This window comes from Paramisgurnus dabryanus, chromosome 16 (assembly GCF_030506205.2).
Source record: "Paramisgurnus dabryanus chromosome 16, PD_genome_1.1, whole genome shotgun sequence".
Lineage (NCBI taxonomy): Eukaryota > Metazoa > Chordata > Actinopteri > Cypriniformes > Cobitidae > Paramisgurnus > Paramisgurnus dabryanus.
The window spans coordinates 20,685,064-20,700,498 of record NC_133352.1 but is presented as its reverse complement, the minus strand read 5'-3'; the positions used below and the strand labels follow the sequence as shown (position 1 = coordinate 20,700,498).

Here is a 15,435-nt window from a genome sequence, read left to right as displayed (position 1 = left end):
TGCCCTCAGAAGACATTGAATATATCCCTACTGAAAAATCCAGCTAAGACCAGCATAAGCTGGTGAGCCGGTTTTAGCTGGTTAGTTTTAACTGGTAAAGCAAGTTGGTCTAGCTTTGTTTTGGTCACTTTTTAAGCCGGTCTAGCTGTGTTTTGGTCACTTTTAAGCCCTTCTAGCTGTGTTTTGGTCGGTTTTTAAGATGGTCTGGCTGTTATTTCAAAAATAAAACTTTTTTAAAATGTTTTCTTTTGAACATTTCCATCTCATTTTAACAAAACCATGATAATATTGATAAAAGTGATAACTTTGGTCACTATAATCATGATATGACATTTTCATACTGTCCCATCACTAGTCGCGATGGACTTTGAATATCATCTTGACTGTGTTTATGATGTTTCTGGTCAATAAAAAATATTATTTTATGGCCAAAGATGCCATAAAAATGCCATCCATATTCATATAAACATAAAAGCAGATATATTATAGACTTGTTATTATAACAAGTCTATAATATATCTGCTTTTATGTTCATATGAATATGAATATATCAACATATGAAGAGCCACTAAACCCCACCTCTGTCAAAATGAGATAATGACATTAAAGGAAAACACCACCGTTTATCAATATTTTACTATGTTCTTACCTCAACTTAGATGAATTAATACATACCTATCTTTTTTCAATGCGTGGACTTTTAATCTTTGTACAGCAGTTCTTGAATGTGTTAGCATTTAGCCTAGCCCCATTCATTCCTATGGCTCCAAACAAAAGTTTTACTTGTGCCACCATACTTACTTGTGTAAGAGTCTTTAAATAAGGAAAACATGGAAGCGTTTGGTGGCTTCTAAATTCATCCCTGTTTGGATCCTAAGGAATGGGGCTAGGCTAAATGCTAACACATTCATGAGGTGCTGTACAAAGATTAAAAGTGCACGTTTGAATAAAGATAGGTATGTATTCATTCATCTAAGTTGAGGTAAGAACATAGTAAAATATTGATAAACTGTGGTGTTTTCCTCTAACCAAGGCTCTCGGCATTATGTTCATCAAATACTTTAATTTCCAATCCGCTTAATCCCAGCCTCAGACTTTTCAGGAATTCCGATTTGCGAATGTGTCACGTGGTATACAGCGCCCCCTAATGTGTGGTTAATTTTTACCGTCTGACTTTCATCATTTGCAAAGTTTCTGGTTTCACCTTGTCCAAAGAAGTGGAGGTTTTTGCTGAAAATGCTTGCATGGATTTAGGGAGTTAAATACCACTGACTAAAGTGACAAGTAGAAGGAAAATACCGGTAAGTCATTTCAATACTGACTAATAACATTTTCATTGCCATTAAAGTGAAAATATGGAAACTTAACATTAAACATAACAACCTGATGCACTTAGATGGTTTTGCATTTGAAGAAGAAGTGTAAAGAATGACTGAATTTTCATTTTTGCCTTTCACTGGATTGAATGCAGAGATATTGATTTAGTAATTTGATCATCATCTTCCTATATCTCAGCAATGAGGAATTCTCCTTCCAGTCTTCACATGACACTGTTGCTATGCAGTAATGAGACTGGTGGCAGAGAAGCATCTATTCACTATGAATGAATCTGACTGTAGCACAGCAATTATCTCTGTCTAGACAATCAATCTCATAAGCATCAAGCAAAATGTAGTTTATGATGTATACTGTAGAAGTTATACATTTTTTGTTACAGACAAAAATATTTTCTTCAAATCAAATTTGGTCAAGCACAGTACATCCAACAATATTTTAAAATATAAACCATAATGTCATTCTAACCTTCAAAAGCTCTTTTCTTCTGTAAAACACAACAGATGTTGTCAACAAACCTGGTGCAATGCTATTTGACGCGTAATATTAACTATTGCAAATAATTGCAGTTTGAGAGCCTCTGTGAAATAATGCATCTTTTTGTGGTGTGTACACGTTAGTACAGTAGGATGTCAGAAATGCTTGATCATTTCTGAAACAATTTCCTCATCAGCTCATTAAGGCACTGAAAAGCAGAGAAATGTTGTTAGCTCAGGATGAGTTGGCAGTGATATACAGTACAGTAGTGCAGTTTATGAATGTGTCAGTCTATGTAATGTAACAGGAGACAGTGGCTATAATTTACTACAGGGTATGTGACCTGCAGCTGCTTTACCGTGCCTGGCTAAGTGCACTATGCGTTTAAACAAGGACAGCAATCTTTTATTACAGGGGTAAAGATTGGAACCGTAGCCAAAGTTCCTCCCCGTCAGTTATTGCACATGACCCTGATCAGAATCTAAGTCATGATAATGCATGTTATTTCAGAAACACGCGCGCACACACACATACTTACAAGAAAGAGACACCCATGCCCCGCTCTCACACTCCGTGTGTGGATTTGCTTGGAGCAGATGGTCTAAAATGAGTTCCTCAGGCTGGATACTGACTGTGTGTCTTGTGGTTCTTGGAGGTAAACATGAAGAAAAGTCTTGTGTGCTAAATTATTTTTTTTAGACGCCGAGTTGTGACTATGCAAAACCATGTGCTGTATGGCTGAAGTTTTTTTATTAAGGAAATATTTGTATTCACCATCTGTTGTGTTGTTTGTTGGTTTATTAAAGGAAATAAAATGTGCATGCCATTAGCCTGAAAATGAATTTGGCAGCAAAATAATTCATTGCTGTTCATTTATTCACTTGATGCATTATTTATTTACTCGCTGTAAAATATTTACAAGACAAAGTTGTTTTATGTACACAATGTGATGATATTTACAGCTCGTTCAAGTACTATTATGCGTGTTTTGTATAGTTATACACATGGAAAGTTTTAAACACATTAGCACATGACAGTCTCATCTTGACTTATAAAAACTTAAGTTTAGCCAAAAATGTTAACCTTTGATCATCAAATGTGCTGACAGTGAGTTAAAACAGTTTCTATTATGCTGTATTTCTCTTATCATAGTGAGCATTCATGCCGTGTGGGCTGAAGATGGGCCGGGCAGCGAGAGGAACTGTTCTGCAATTCCTCCGGTACTCTGTTCTGCAGGCACCATCACTGTGTTTTCTTCTGTTTTGGTTTTCAGCCACCCACTGCTAGAAACTAATAATGCTGTCTTCAGCACACATGCCCAATCTGACCTCTCAGTGAAGCGATTGTCTCTTCTGATAAGAGATCAGTATTTAGGCCACGCTCAAACATGCTGTCAACATATTGCTTTCTTATTCTGCTGAGCTCAAAAGTTGAATTATAAAGTACTTTTATATAAAATGTTAAGATATACAAAACCCAGCTTAAGTCATTTTTTGTGATTCACTGTTTACATTATGTGCAAATATAACTTTGATATCTTTAATATTGACTCAGTAAGGTCATGTCAAAGATTGAAATCAGTGTGAAATCAAACTTTAATGCTCCTATAATCTTTATTAGATTATGAGACTTTCACAGACAGGGTCTGTGTGTGTTTAAATGATTCATTTGTGTCGTTGCAGTATCTGCCACCAACCGTTGTAGACACAACTCTCAGACTTCAGAAACTCAGAGCATCCATGATGCCGTTAAATATCTCTGCCTACATCATCCCAGCGACAGATGCTCATTTGGTAAAAAAAATCCTATATCTTCTCATATCTTCATTCCTTCACGTCTCATCTTGTAATCTATCCTCACATTACATTTGTTCTCCTCTCTTCTCTGCCAATCACTTCCTTTCTCAGTAATTAACTTCCTGGTAGTGATTTACTGTGATTTTATTGGCAGAGTGAGTATATTGCCCCCAGAGATGCAAGGTTGGCCTGGATGTCTGGTTTCACTGGCTCTGCAGGTTTGTCTAACAGCCCACTGATCCTAGTATTACTGTGCATAATATAACTGTAGGGGAGAGCGGGGCACAACCTAACACTTTTTGACTTTGGCTCTATCATTAACAAAATATTTAAGTTAGATTAATAATTTTTTACACCATCAACACACAAATATCTGCTACAAATGAACACTTAAAGTTTGTTTGTGGGACCTACTGTTATTTTACAATTACACCGAAAGTGACAGGAGTGCCATAGGTGGGGTTCATTGTAACAAACATATGGTTTGTTGTAACACCTGCTAGAATTTTTTGTTTAAACACCAAAATAATTCAATAAAATTGTGTATATATACTAAAGGTGGATTTTGTTTATATATCTGCCTATAATAGATAGATATGCACACATTCATCCCTCCATGATCCTTCATCTAACCATCCTTGTATTATGCATCAATGCATATACACATAGATTTAAAAGGGCTGCACAATTAAAACAAAAAAATCATAATTGTGAATTATTTCCTCTGATATTGCATTAACAGTTATCATTTTGATTAATAATATTTACATTATTTGTATTTTATTGTTATTGTATACTGGAGGCTTAGTTGTAACACTGTGTGACAACTAACCCCGCTAAAATGTTTTCAATCCCAGCTATCAGTTACTAAGAGTTGCTGACATGTTTCAAAATGGTGTTATGTTTTAGGTAACAAGACAATGATTAAAATAATATAAGGTTGGAGTTGGTGACTTACACACCCAACTCAGAAATCGAAAAAAAAAACATAAGATGAAGAAATTTACTTTTATACCTCCTGAACACTCTTTGTTCAATATCTCAACTAAAACTTTTCACAGATTCACAGAAGATCATCTTCTTACAGTAAGAGAAAAAGAACAAAAGCACAGATTGCTCGTCCCTGTAGAAAGTGTAAAGTAGCTGCGTTATAAATTAACCCCGCGTTAGTTTGTGCTCCGCTCACCCTTACTTATTGGCTTGCTGAAATGCCCATATGCTGCAAATCATTTTGACAGGTACAGTTTAATCTTACACAAAAATTAAATATAATAATGTCTTTTAAAAATAAATATGACATTATGTTTACAAATTATTAAACCAAAGTGTGTCTTATCTCAAAACGGAAAGTAAACATGTTTTTTCCTTTAGCAAATAAAAAATTTAAAAACAAAATTTTAGGTTCCTTACCTTATGAGGTAAATAAACAGGCTGCCTATACATTATCCCTTACATAACATGCACTTGCAGAAAAATCCTCCAAAATAGTCACGAACTGTAAATGGGTCAGTACCATTTAAAAAGTTCCTAATATGAACCATTTAGTTGGAGATAGGTATACAATTGGTACCCATGTGTACCTCTGAGGTACACTCTCAGAAATAAAGGTACAAACGTTGTCATTGGGACAGTACCCTTTCAAAAAGGTACACCTTTGTTCCCAAAGAGTGCATATTAGTACTTCAAAGGTACATTTTGGCAGTTCACATATACATATTTTGTACCTAAATGGTACATGTTAGGACCTTTTTTAAAGGCTACTGCCCCAAGCAGCTTTTGTACCTTTATTTTTGACAGTGTATTAATAGTGTATTTTTTTCGCTCACTCTGTCTTGAGTTATAACTAATGATGCTCTTTGTCACTTAAAAAAGGCACAGCAGTTATTACTCAAAACAAGGCAGTTTTGTGGACCGACAGCCGCTACTGGATTCAGGCTGAGAGACAAATGGACTGTAACTGGGAGCTTGAGGAAGATGGTGAGACATCAAACAACTGTACTGGCAAAAAGTGGCTGATTCAGAGAAATAATTTAAAACTGTTTAAAGTTAAACAATATTCCTCCTAAACCGGCATCCATACTAATTGTTATGTAATTTTTTAACACTTTCTTCTAGTCACCATTCGCAGTATAAGCAATTGGTTGATCAGTGAAATTGCTGAAGGAGATCAGATTGGCATTGACCCATTCCTCTTCTCTGTCGGTAAGCATAGCCAATGAAATACTTTTTAAATCATTTTATAAAACGGTAAGTTCCAATCCTTGATTCTGATTGGTCAATAGCTGTGCTTTATTCACGAAAAAAACACGGCTATGACTACTTCACACAATGATTCTATTAATCACTGCACCCTTAGCAACCACATGTATCAGTTTGAGAATGGTTCGTTGTTTTTATTGGAGCTTTCATGCATATTACACATTGGAACGTTGTCGGTCAGGGACTATTTTTTTCTAGCGGAAGGAATGCTTTTACTGATTGAACTTCATTAAAGTTGCACTTATACTTTTTTTTACTTTAATATTGTGTGGTAACCATTTTATAAACGCAATAAGCTTCGCGTCGTGCCTAACAACGCCCTTCAGCCGTTACTTATTCATGATACAGCACAGCCTCTCTTACCTTATTTTGTGTCTTATTTCGTGTCTTTATGTTTCAATGTTGAAATACTTCCACGACTGTAAGTGAGAGAACTTCTGTAAGTTAACCATGTACTGGATTTTTTTTCACTAAACAAATGTCAAACGAGTGTGTTTTTCTCTTCAGACACATATAAAAGCTACAACACCAACCTGGCACCAGCGGACCGGATATTGAAGTCTATCCCGGAAAACCTGGTTGATAAAATCTGGACAGATCGGCCTCCGTTGCCTTCTGACAAGCCCATACGATTGCCTGACGGTGTCATTGGTATGTTCATGTCTTATCAGCATTATTAAACTGATAAGTGGCAATAAATCGAACAGAGCACTGTAGGATGAGAACAAACAGAATAATAAAACTCATATTTAATCTTTAAAGACTATATATAACTAACATAAATAACCGTGATGACAGTAGGGATGATCTAACTCCAAAGGTCTGGTGTAACTCTTATTTTAGAGGAAGTGAATGAAGCATTATTAAAATATTATAGGGATGATGAGCATGTATGTGTGTGTTTGTTTAGAGAGAACATGGCCGATGAAGGTTGAGCAGATTCGCGCTCAAATGAGCCTTAATCCATACAAGCCCACAGCAGTGCTCCTGTCTGCGCTGGACGAGACCGCATGTATGAGCCCAACAGTACAAAACACATCATAAAGAGAGATTTTTACAGAATTGAAATATTTCAGCTTGTGCATCTGTTTTTAGGGCTGTTTAATCTGCGAGGCAATGACATCCCTTACCATCCCTTTTTCTACTCCTACACTCTAGTGTCAATGGATGAGATATGGCAAGTACATGTTACTCTTTTTTAGGGGTTCTCAGTCTTTATTTGGCATGCAGTTTTTAGGTTTAACATTTCTGGCTACCCCACCCACCTAACAGAACTAAAGGTCATCTTTGAATCTAGCCTGTTTTAAATAATATTTAAAGGGGACATTTCACAAGATTTTTTAAGATGTTAAATAAATGTTATTCGGTGTCTCCAGAATACGTATGTGAAGATTAAGCTCAAATAATAATCTAGATAATTTATTATAGCATGTAAACATTGGCACTTTGTAGGTGTGAGCAAAATTTTTTATTTGGGTGGTTCCTTTAAAATGCAAATGAGCTGATCTCTGCACTTAAAGGAGTAGTTCACTTTATAGATGGGGCCCATTGACTTAACATAGTATTTTTTTCCTACTATAAAAAGTCAATGTACCACATCTTTAAAGTGGACTACTCCTTTAATGGCAGTGCCATGATTGTATATTGCATTTTAAGGGGCGGTATTATCCCCTTCTGACATCACAGGGGGAGCCAAATTTCAATGACCTATTTTTTCACATGCTTGCAGAGAATGGTTGACCAAAACTAAGTCAATGGGTTAATCTTTTTCACATTTTCTAGGTTTATAAAAGCACTGGGGACCCAATTATAGCATTTAAACATGAAAAAAAACAGAATTTTATGATATTTTACCTTTAATATGGGTGAATTGCTAATTACTTTTCAAAATCTTTTTGAATCTTTACATTTTGAAATCTATTAATGTAAAATGTTAGCCTAATGTTTCTCTAATCTTCAGTAAAATTTCTAATGCATTTCTAACTCATTTTAAAGCACATGTAACTCACATTTAGATTTTAAATTTAATACAAATTTTAAAGAACAAATAAGTAAGTCTAATTAAATTGCTTAAAATTTGTAAGTAATCCTTTAAACCCAAATTATAGTTTGAACACACAGCCTTGCAAATTATTGTTTATTTGACTTGTACGTGTACACAGCCGTTCAACGCATGCTATTGGAAATCCGGCAGTGCGCGTACTCTTCTGATGACAAAAATTGCGTCTCACGCACTGTACCCAGACCCTCGTGTACAGTGTTGGGGAAAGTTACTTTTGAAAGTAATGCATTACAATATTAAGTTACTCCCAAAAAAAGTAACTAATTGCGTTACTTAGTTACTTTTCATGGAAAGTAATGCTTATGTTACTTTTTTGTTACTTTTGCGTTACTTTTTCTTGGCTGAGGCTTGATCTCTTTCAGGACTTGCAGGTGTCTTCTATGACTGAAAATTTCTGCATTCAGAAATTGCATATTTCATCACAAAAATGTCGAGCTCTGGCCTGCCATCTTAGTTTCTGACTCAAACTATTCCCACACAGACGTGTACGCATAGAGTGCATAATGTGACAACGTTTAGTTTAATTCAGTACATCATTTTTTTATCGAATTCATCAAACTTAAAAAGTAACTTGCATTACTTTTTTGAAAAAGTAACTCAAATATTAATGTGTACATTTATAAAGTAATGCGTTACATTACTCGTTACTTCAGAAAAGTAATATTATTACGTAATGCACGTTACTTGTAATGCGCTACCACCAAAAAATTAACTATATTTTGGCCTTTCAGAGAAAAGGAATTTAATTACAGTATGCATTACACCAACGCTTTATATTTTATATATAAAATATGCTTGCATTTTGGGGACGCTTACATCCAAAGCAAGTTACAGTGCAGGAAGATTTTGTTCAAATACTTCCACAATAAAAATATCAGTAAGCTAAACAAAATATTCCAAAAATGTGATTACTGAAATACTGCTACATTTGTTCTTCACGTTAAAGGGACCGTAAGTAGGATTTTTAGTGTTTTATTAATCAAAATCAATGTCTTTATTCATAAATATGTCCTCATTGGTGTCAAATGACCTCTGCCAATGATCTGACTTTTCTTTGCAAGCTAAGAATTTCTTCTCCTTACTTACATTGAACGAGTAAGTCCAAGGAGGCTTCCATCTCATTACGCCGTATAGATAAACTATAATAGCAGAGAGGGACAAAAAGCACTAGCCTACCAACACGTTTTCATTTAGAACATGTGAACCAGCTAAAACGGAAAAGGAGATCAGTGAGTACATAACCGCTACCGTAGTTGCAACAAGCATTTGGAAAAGCGAGGCGCTAGAGAGCACTATTCGTTTGAATGCAAAATACAATTTCCCCACTAGATGGGGGTAAATCCTACTTACTGTCCCTTTAAAGCTGACGCTGTATTTCATAATTTCTATTTCACCCCCATTTCCAGGCTCATGGTGCACAATGAACGAATAACAGAAGAGTTAAAGGTATACCTAAATGCATCATGCTACACAGCCAACTGTGTACAGCTGCTCGAATACAGCTCGGTGCGCACATACCTGAACTCCTACCTAGTAAGACCCAATGTGAAAGTGTGGGTGGGCACCGAGTACACAAACCAGGCACTGTATGAGCTAATCACACCTGAGGTAAGATCCAGATTATTGTACTGGTAGAATGCCTATGCTAGTTTTTGGATTTTACATGACAACGGATCAAACATGACAAAGCTAAAATCGTGTTTTTGTGATTTGTTTTCTACGTCAAATCATTCCACATGATGTAAAGCATGTTTTTTTGTGAAAATGTAACCTTGATACCTTCATTATTGACTGAGAAAACTTGCATTAAAGATTACAATTAATGTTAAATCAAACTTTAATGTTCATGAGCTCATAATTAGATTACTTAAGCCTGGATCAGAATTGTATTTTGATTATAAAATTTTTTTTTTTTTTTTTTTATTTAAACCTGAAACTACGATATGCTCCTGCATGACAGTACACGGGTTACATTTGCTCAGTATTTGACCCAAATTAACTACTTTTCACTTCTTAAGGATAAACTCCTGACCAGCACCTACTCTCCTGTGCTGACCACAAAAGCGGTGAAGGACTTAACAGAGCAGCGTATTCTCAAAGAAGCTCATGTAAGTGGACATACATGCAGTTTGCTCCATAAGTGGCTTTTGTGCAGTGGTCATAAACCTGATAGACGCCATTTATGAGTGTTTTGCTATCATAATTTCTATATTGAAGAGCTCATTATTACCATAACACTGCCTCAGGAGAGCAGACAGACTCCAGTCCCTCCATTTAACTGTATGCAAACAAGCGTGCCATATTTCTTCTTATCGAAATTGAGATTTCCATGTTTTAAATAAATTGCTTGCTTTCAGTTTTCTATTGATCTACTTTTCAGAATGGGTTTTAATCTACACTGTATTTGATAACGTGTAGTAGCAAATATGTTTAGCGTTTTATGGCCTAGAACCAGACCACGGTTGACTGCATCTGATTTAAACCCCCGTCTGGTCTCAAGTCAGTGGTTTTGCTCTTATCAGCTGTGACGGGTGAACATCCTCTCTGGCGTCCGCAGGTAAGAGACGCAGTCGCAGTCATGCAGCTCCTGATGTGGCTTGAGAAGAATGTTCCAGAAGGTTCAGAGACTGAGATTACAGCAGCGCAATTTGTCGATCAGTGTCGCAGGTACAGGGGAGCCAAGTTAAACACGAAATCATTGAAAGCATGCAATTACAAATACACTGCTTTGATCTGAACAGATTCTGTTTTATTCTGTTCTTTTTAAACTTGTGTATCAGGTTTAATATGATTGTGACATGCAGGGTATGTTCCTGTATCAATACAGGATGTTATTTCAGGAACTTTTTATTGCAGTGTTACACGAGTTACGAGTTACACACAGTACTTTGTGTTGACAAACACACAACTTTTACTATTGTATGTCTTGGCAGCAAGCAGAAGAATAGCAGAGGACCAAGTTTTGAGACCATTTCAGCAAGTGGACCTAATGCTGCTCTTGCCCACTACAGGTATTGAACTTATTTGTGTTTCTCGCCCACATTGCTGATGGTATTTTATAAATAACTTTAACTTATTATTCAAATAGTCATGTTTACAGTCCATTGCATATCCCAATTTATAATTTTCCCCTTCCCAATGTATTGTAGTCCAACGAATGAAACTGCACGAAAGCTGAGAGTTGATGAGATGTATCTTGTTGACTCTGGAGGACAGTATCTGTGAGTTTTCTTGTACTATTAGTGTAGTAAAAAGTACAATTGTGCTGTATTTTGTGCTGAAAATAATGCATAATAAATACCATTCTGTCTGAGCTATTTTATCTTCTGTAAAGCAGAAATGTAATTTTGTCTCACAGTGAAGGTACTACAGATATCACACGTACTGTGCACTGGGGTGCGCCCACGGAGTTTCAAAAGGTACTAGACAGCAGGAGAGAAATATGAATTGTGCACAGTAACATGCTTAACTTTAAACTACTCAAAAAACGATCTTTTTCCAAATGTTTTACTTTAAAAGGAGGCCTACACAAGGGTGCTCATGGGAAACATTGACATTTCAAGAACCATCTTTCCTGCTGGAACTAGAGGTGAGGAGATATTGATCTTATTTCAGGAATATACACAAACAGACCGTAGAAGCTACATTATTAAAAACCTTCTTTAGATGTTAAAGTTTCTAACCCATAAACCCCCCAAAAGCATACTAATATTATACATTTAAAGCAAGTAGTTCCTCTTTAAAACATACATTTTCCAAAATTTGGCCCTTATATAGATGTATATCCACATATTTCACTCGATGCGAAGTTCGTCACAACATGTATGTAGCCCGTCATGTGTGTGGTTCGTCATTTCAAAATATGTGTTCCCGCATCGAGTGATCCTATGTGCATCACGTGTCTTGTCAAAATAAGTGCCTGCTGCAGACGCGTTTAAAGGGTTTATGATAAAAGAGACGCTCGCGTTTGCCAGATACTTGCATAATCGCATGCGTAATCAGAGTTTAATGTTAAGGGAGTGTTTTGCGTGTATTTTGTGAACGTGAGCGTCTCTTTTATCATAAATGGTTTTGACGCATGTGCAGCAGGCACTTATTTTGACAAAACATGTGATGCACATAGTTCACATGACGCAACAAACACATATTATGAATTTGCGACCCTCGGATGTGCAGTCACGAGCCGCGACTGACATATTTACACTTACAACCATGGCATGATTCATCCACAAGAGAGCTCATTGACTTTTTTATAGTAATTTTTTAATACAGTGTTGGGTCAAAAAGGGACAAACCCAGCGGTTTAACCCAGAAAATGTTTATATTCAACCCAGAAATTGGGTAAAACAATTTAATTAATTACAACCCATTGTCCCTTTTTGACCAAACGCTTGGGTGAAAATAACCCAGCCTTTTTTATATATTTTACCGTCAATCTTCCTCAATATAAGCCAGTCATATTATGCATTTATTTTGTTACCACCATAGGTGTGAACATGGAGATGCTGGGACGCAGGGCATTGTGGGAAATTGGTTTGAATTATGGTCATGGGACAGGTCATGGTGTTGGGAACTACTTTGGAGTTCATGAATGTAAGTCTCATACCCAAACATATTTAACTATAATGCCATTACTGATGTTATAGCCCTGATCTACACTCTCACCAGAAGGTACAAAAGTTGTCAGTGGGGTGGTACCTTTTCAAAAAAACTTTTGTACCTAAAAGAGGCATATTGGCACCTCAGAGGTACACACTGGTACTTCAGAGGTACTTTAGAGGTACATACTGGTACCTCAAAGGTACATATCTGTGAAATGTACCGGTCTGACCTTTTTAAAAGGTACCGTCCCAGTGACAACTTTGTACCCCTTTTTTTCCAAAAGTGTAATATGACTTTCCTGAGACAAATATCTTTAAGTTACTACTGTGCTGTATATCTGTTTCTTTAATGCTCTGATAGGGCCTGTGGGTTTTCAGTCCAATAATATCCCATTCCAAGAGGGAATGTTCACATCTATAGGTAAGAAATCTGTGGATTTTATTATGTTTGACGTACTATAATAAGGAATTTAATAACATGTCCTCTAGAGCCTGGCTACTACAAGGAGAATGAGTTTGGCATAAGAATAGAGGACATTGCTCTCACTGTTCCGGTAAAAACAAAGGTAGATCCAGCTAAATATTGTATCCGAAAATCCTTAAAATACCCTTAAAATTCTGCAATACTGCAGAGGTTCACCAGCTTATTTTTATTTTTCATTTTTTAGTATGGAAACGGTTACCTGACTTTCGAAACAATCTCTTTGGTTCCTTATGACAGAAACCTAATAAACCCTTCTCTTCTAAGCCCTGAGCAGGTAATAGTTATGTAACGCTCCTTACAAATGAGATCTGTGTGCAAACTTTGGCAGCATAATAGAGCAAACATTAGGATAATATCTAAGACTGTGTGCTTTATGATACTGTTTTCTTTTGAAAAGCCAAAAGAGACATGTTTCATATTTATTTTACTGATTCATTTTAATGCCAAAAGGTTTGATGTTTTAATGGTAATGCAGTTACATCTCTCCTCATCTGTGTTTTATTCATTCTGTTGTCTTATAGCTGCACTGGTTAAACTCATACTATGAGACCATCCGAAATGTGGTGGGTCCTGAGCTGCAGAGACAGGGACTTAAGGAAGAGTATAATTGGATGACAAAGCATACAGCACCTTTCCTTACAGCTGGAGCTTCAGCCATCTCCTCATTTACATTGTTAGTGACAGTCGTGCTCTCTGCTTCACTTCATCATTTGCTTTAAAAGACTGTGTGCCTTGACAAACTCACTTTCATGTACAAACAGAAAAGCTCCAATGCTAAATACTTTCAATGTGTTGTTTACCCATACTGCCCTACAAAGGCAAAAGGCAGTTACTTTATTTTTTGGTTTAAAATAAGTTATTTATATATTTGGGACATTCAAGACCTCATGTTTATAAGTATTTTGAGTCAATTTTGTTGTTTTTTCGAGAAATTAACTATCAGGGAGTAAATAACTTTACAAAAATCTAATCTAAAAAGTCATTTTTCTCAATTCTACACTTTTGGGAGTAAAATTTTTGTTGCCTTTGTAGGGCACATCTTAGCAGTGGCAAGGCTACATAAGGGCCAGGGTGGCACTGGCCCACTCAGATTGACGGCTGGCCCACCCATTTAGAAGAGACACAAACAATTTTTGTGGAAAAGTCAAAGAAATCAAGCATAAATTATAATAATCTCTTTAATGATAACGCTAAAATATGCATCATTTAGAAATAAATAACTATTTATTACTTTCATGTGTTTTTAAACCTTGCCAATGTTAACATTCAAGCAGTGGCAGCTGGTGACTGCTCTTCCAAAGGGGCGCAAATTCAAAATATGTGTTTGTTGCGTCATGTGAACCCAAAATAAGTGCGTGCTACACACGCGTCAAAACCGTTTACGATAAAAGAGACGCTCACGTACACAAAATACACACAAGACACTCCATTAACAGTCTTTTATCATAAACCCTTTAGACGAATCTGCAGCAGGCACTTATTTTGACAAGACACGTACAGGTTCACTCGATGCAGCAACACATATTTTGCAAGAAGATTAGCTGTTTTTTGTGCGCACAGAAAGTGGCGCAGACACACACACATACTCAAATGGACACACACTCAGAGACGCACATTTTAAAAAGCATGCAAAAACAGAATCTCTATGCACTTGACAGGAAAGTGAACACAAACAGTTCAGAAAGAAATCAGATGTGTTAATATATGGATGCGTGCTTATTTGGTCTTAAAGTGGCAGTATCCTTAAAAAAAATCTGATTATGTTTGTGCCATTATGTTAATAAAACAACAAAAGACAAAAGGAAAATCACCTCTGTGGCTTTAAAAAGATTCATTATATTTATTTATAGAATAAATTTGATTCGATTTCTGTTATACTTTATTTGTAACTTTGTTCTTTTCTTTTTTCATATGCTTGTAATTTTTTCTTACTTTACTTTCCTTATTTTTCTTTTTTCCTGATCTGAAAATGATTTGATCAGGGACTACAAATGAAATTTAGCTTGTAGCTAATTCTGGTATGGCTGAGTGCCAGGCACTGTCCCTGTCAAATAAACAAATAAATGAAAATGAAAATGATCCATGACTCAAAAAACATAATGTAATGCGTTTAATCACAACTTTATTGTAAAATTATGTAGTTTGAGAGTAGCCATTGAGGTCCACACTATTGCACCGAGGTCCACTCAGTTCAAAACTTCTGGTCTTTTATAATTATTTTGTTTGAACTGGTTATAGTTCGAACAAAAGTTGAAGTGTATCCTGACAATCACAGGATTTAGTTTAGGCTATAGTCCCAATTTTGACCTAAGATGAAATGTTTTGTTAATATTGTGTAATATATTTGATGGTATATTGTAGTTGCATACATTCACTTGTGCAGTGAAAGATCAGATAAATATAAGGAAGTGATCGATGTGT

The 15,435-nt window shown here is 36.0% G+C and overlaps 1 protein-coding gene across 1 annotated transcript; it reads left to right on the top strand.

Annotated features, from left to right (window-relative positions):
- The first annotated feature begins 2,327 nt into the window (after positions 1–2,327).
- On the top strand, positions 2,328–14,824 carry xpnpep2 (X-prolyl aminopeptidase (aminopeptidase P) 2, membrane-bound). The gene is made up of 21 exons (XM_065271964.2): positions 2,328–2,467; positions 2,965–3,032; positions 3,495–3,605; positions 3,763–3,826; positions 5,481–5,585; positions 5,724–5,810; positions 6,375–6,518; positions 6,778–6,879; positions 6,963–7,044; positions 9,336–9,537; positions 9,948–10,037; positions 10,487–10,596; positions 10,863–10,940; positions 11,079–11,150; positions 11,288–11,348; positions 11,449–11,518; positions 12,418–12,522; positions 12,892–12,951; positions 13,020–13,096; positions 13,199–13,288; positions 13,536–14,824. Exons 1-21 carry the CDS (start codon positions 2,419–2,421, stop codon positions 13,731–13,733), a joined length of 2,025 nt encoding a protein of 674 aa, XP_065128036.2. The 5' UTR covers positions 2,328–2,418; the 3' UTR covers positions 13,734–14,824.
- The last annotated feature ends 611 nt before the right edge of the window (positions 14,825–15,435 follow it).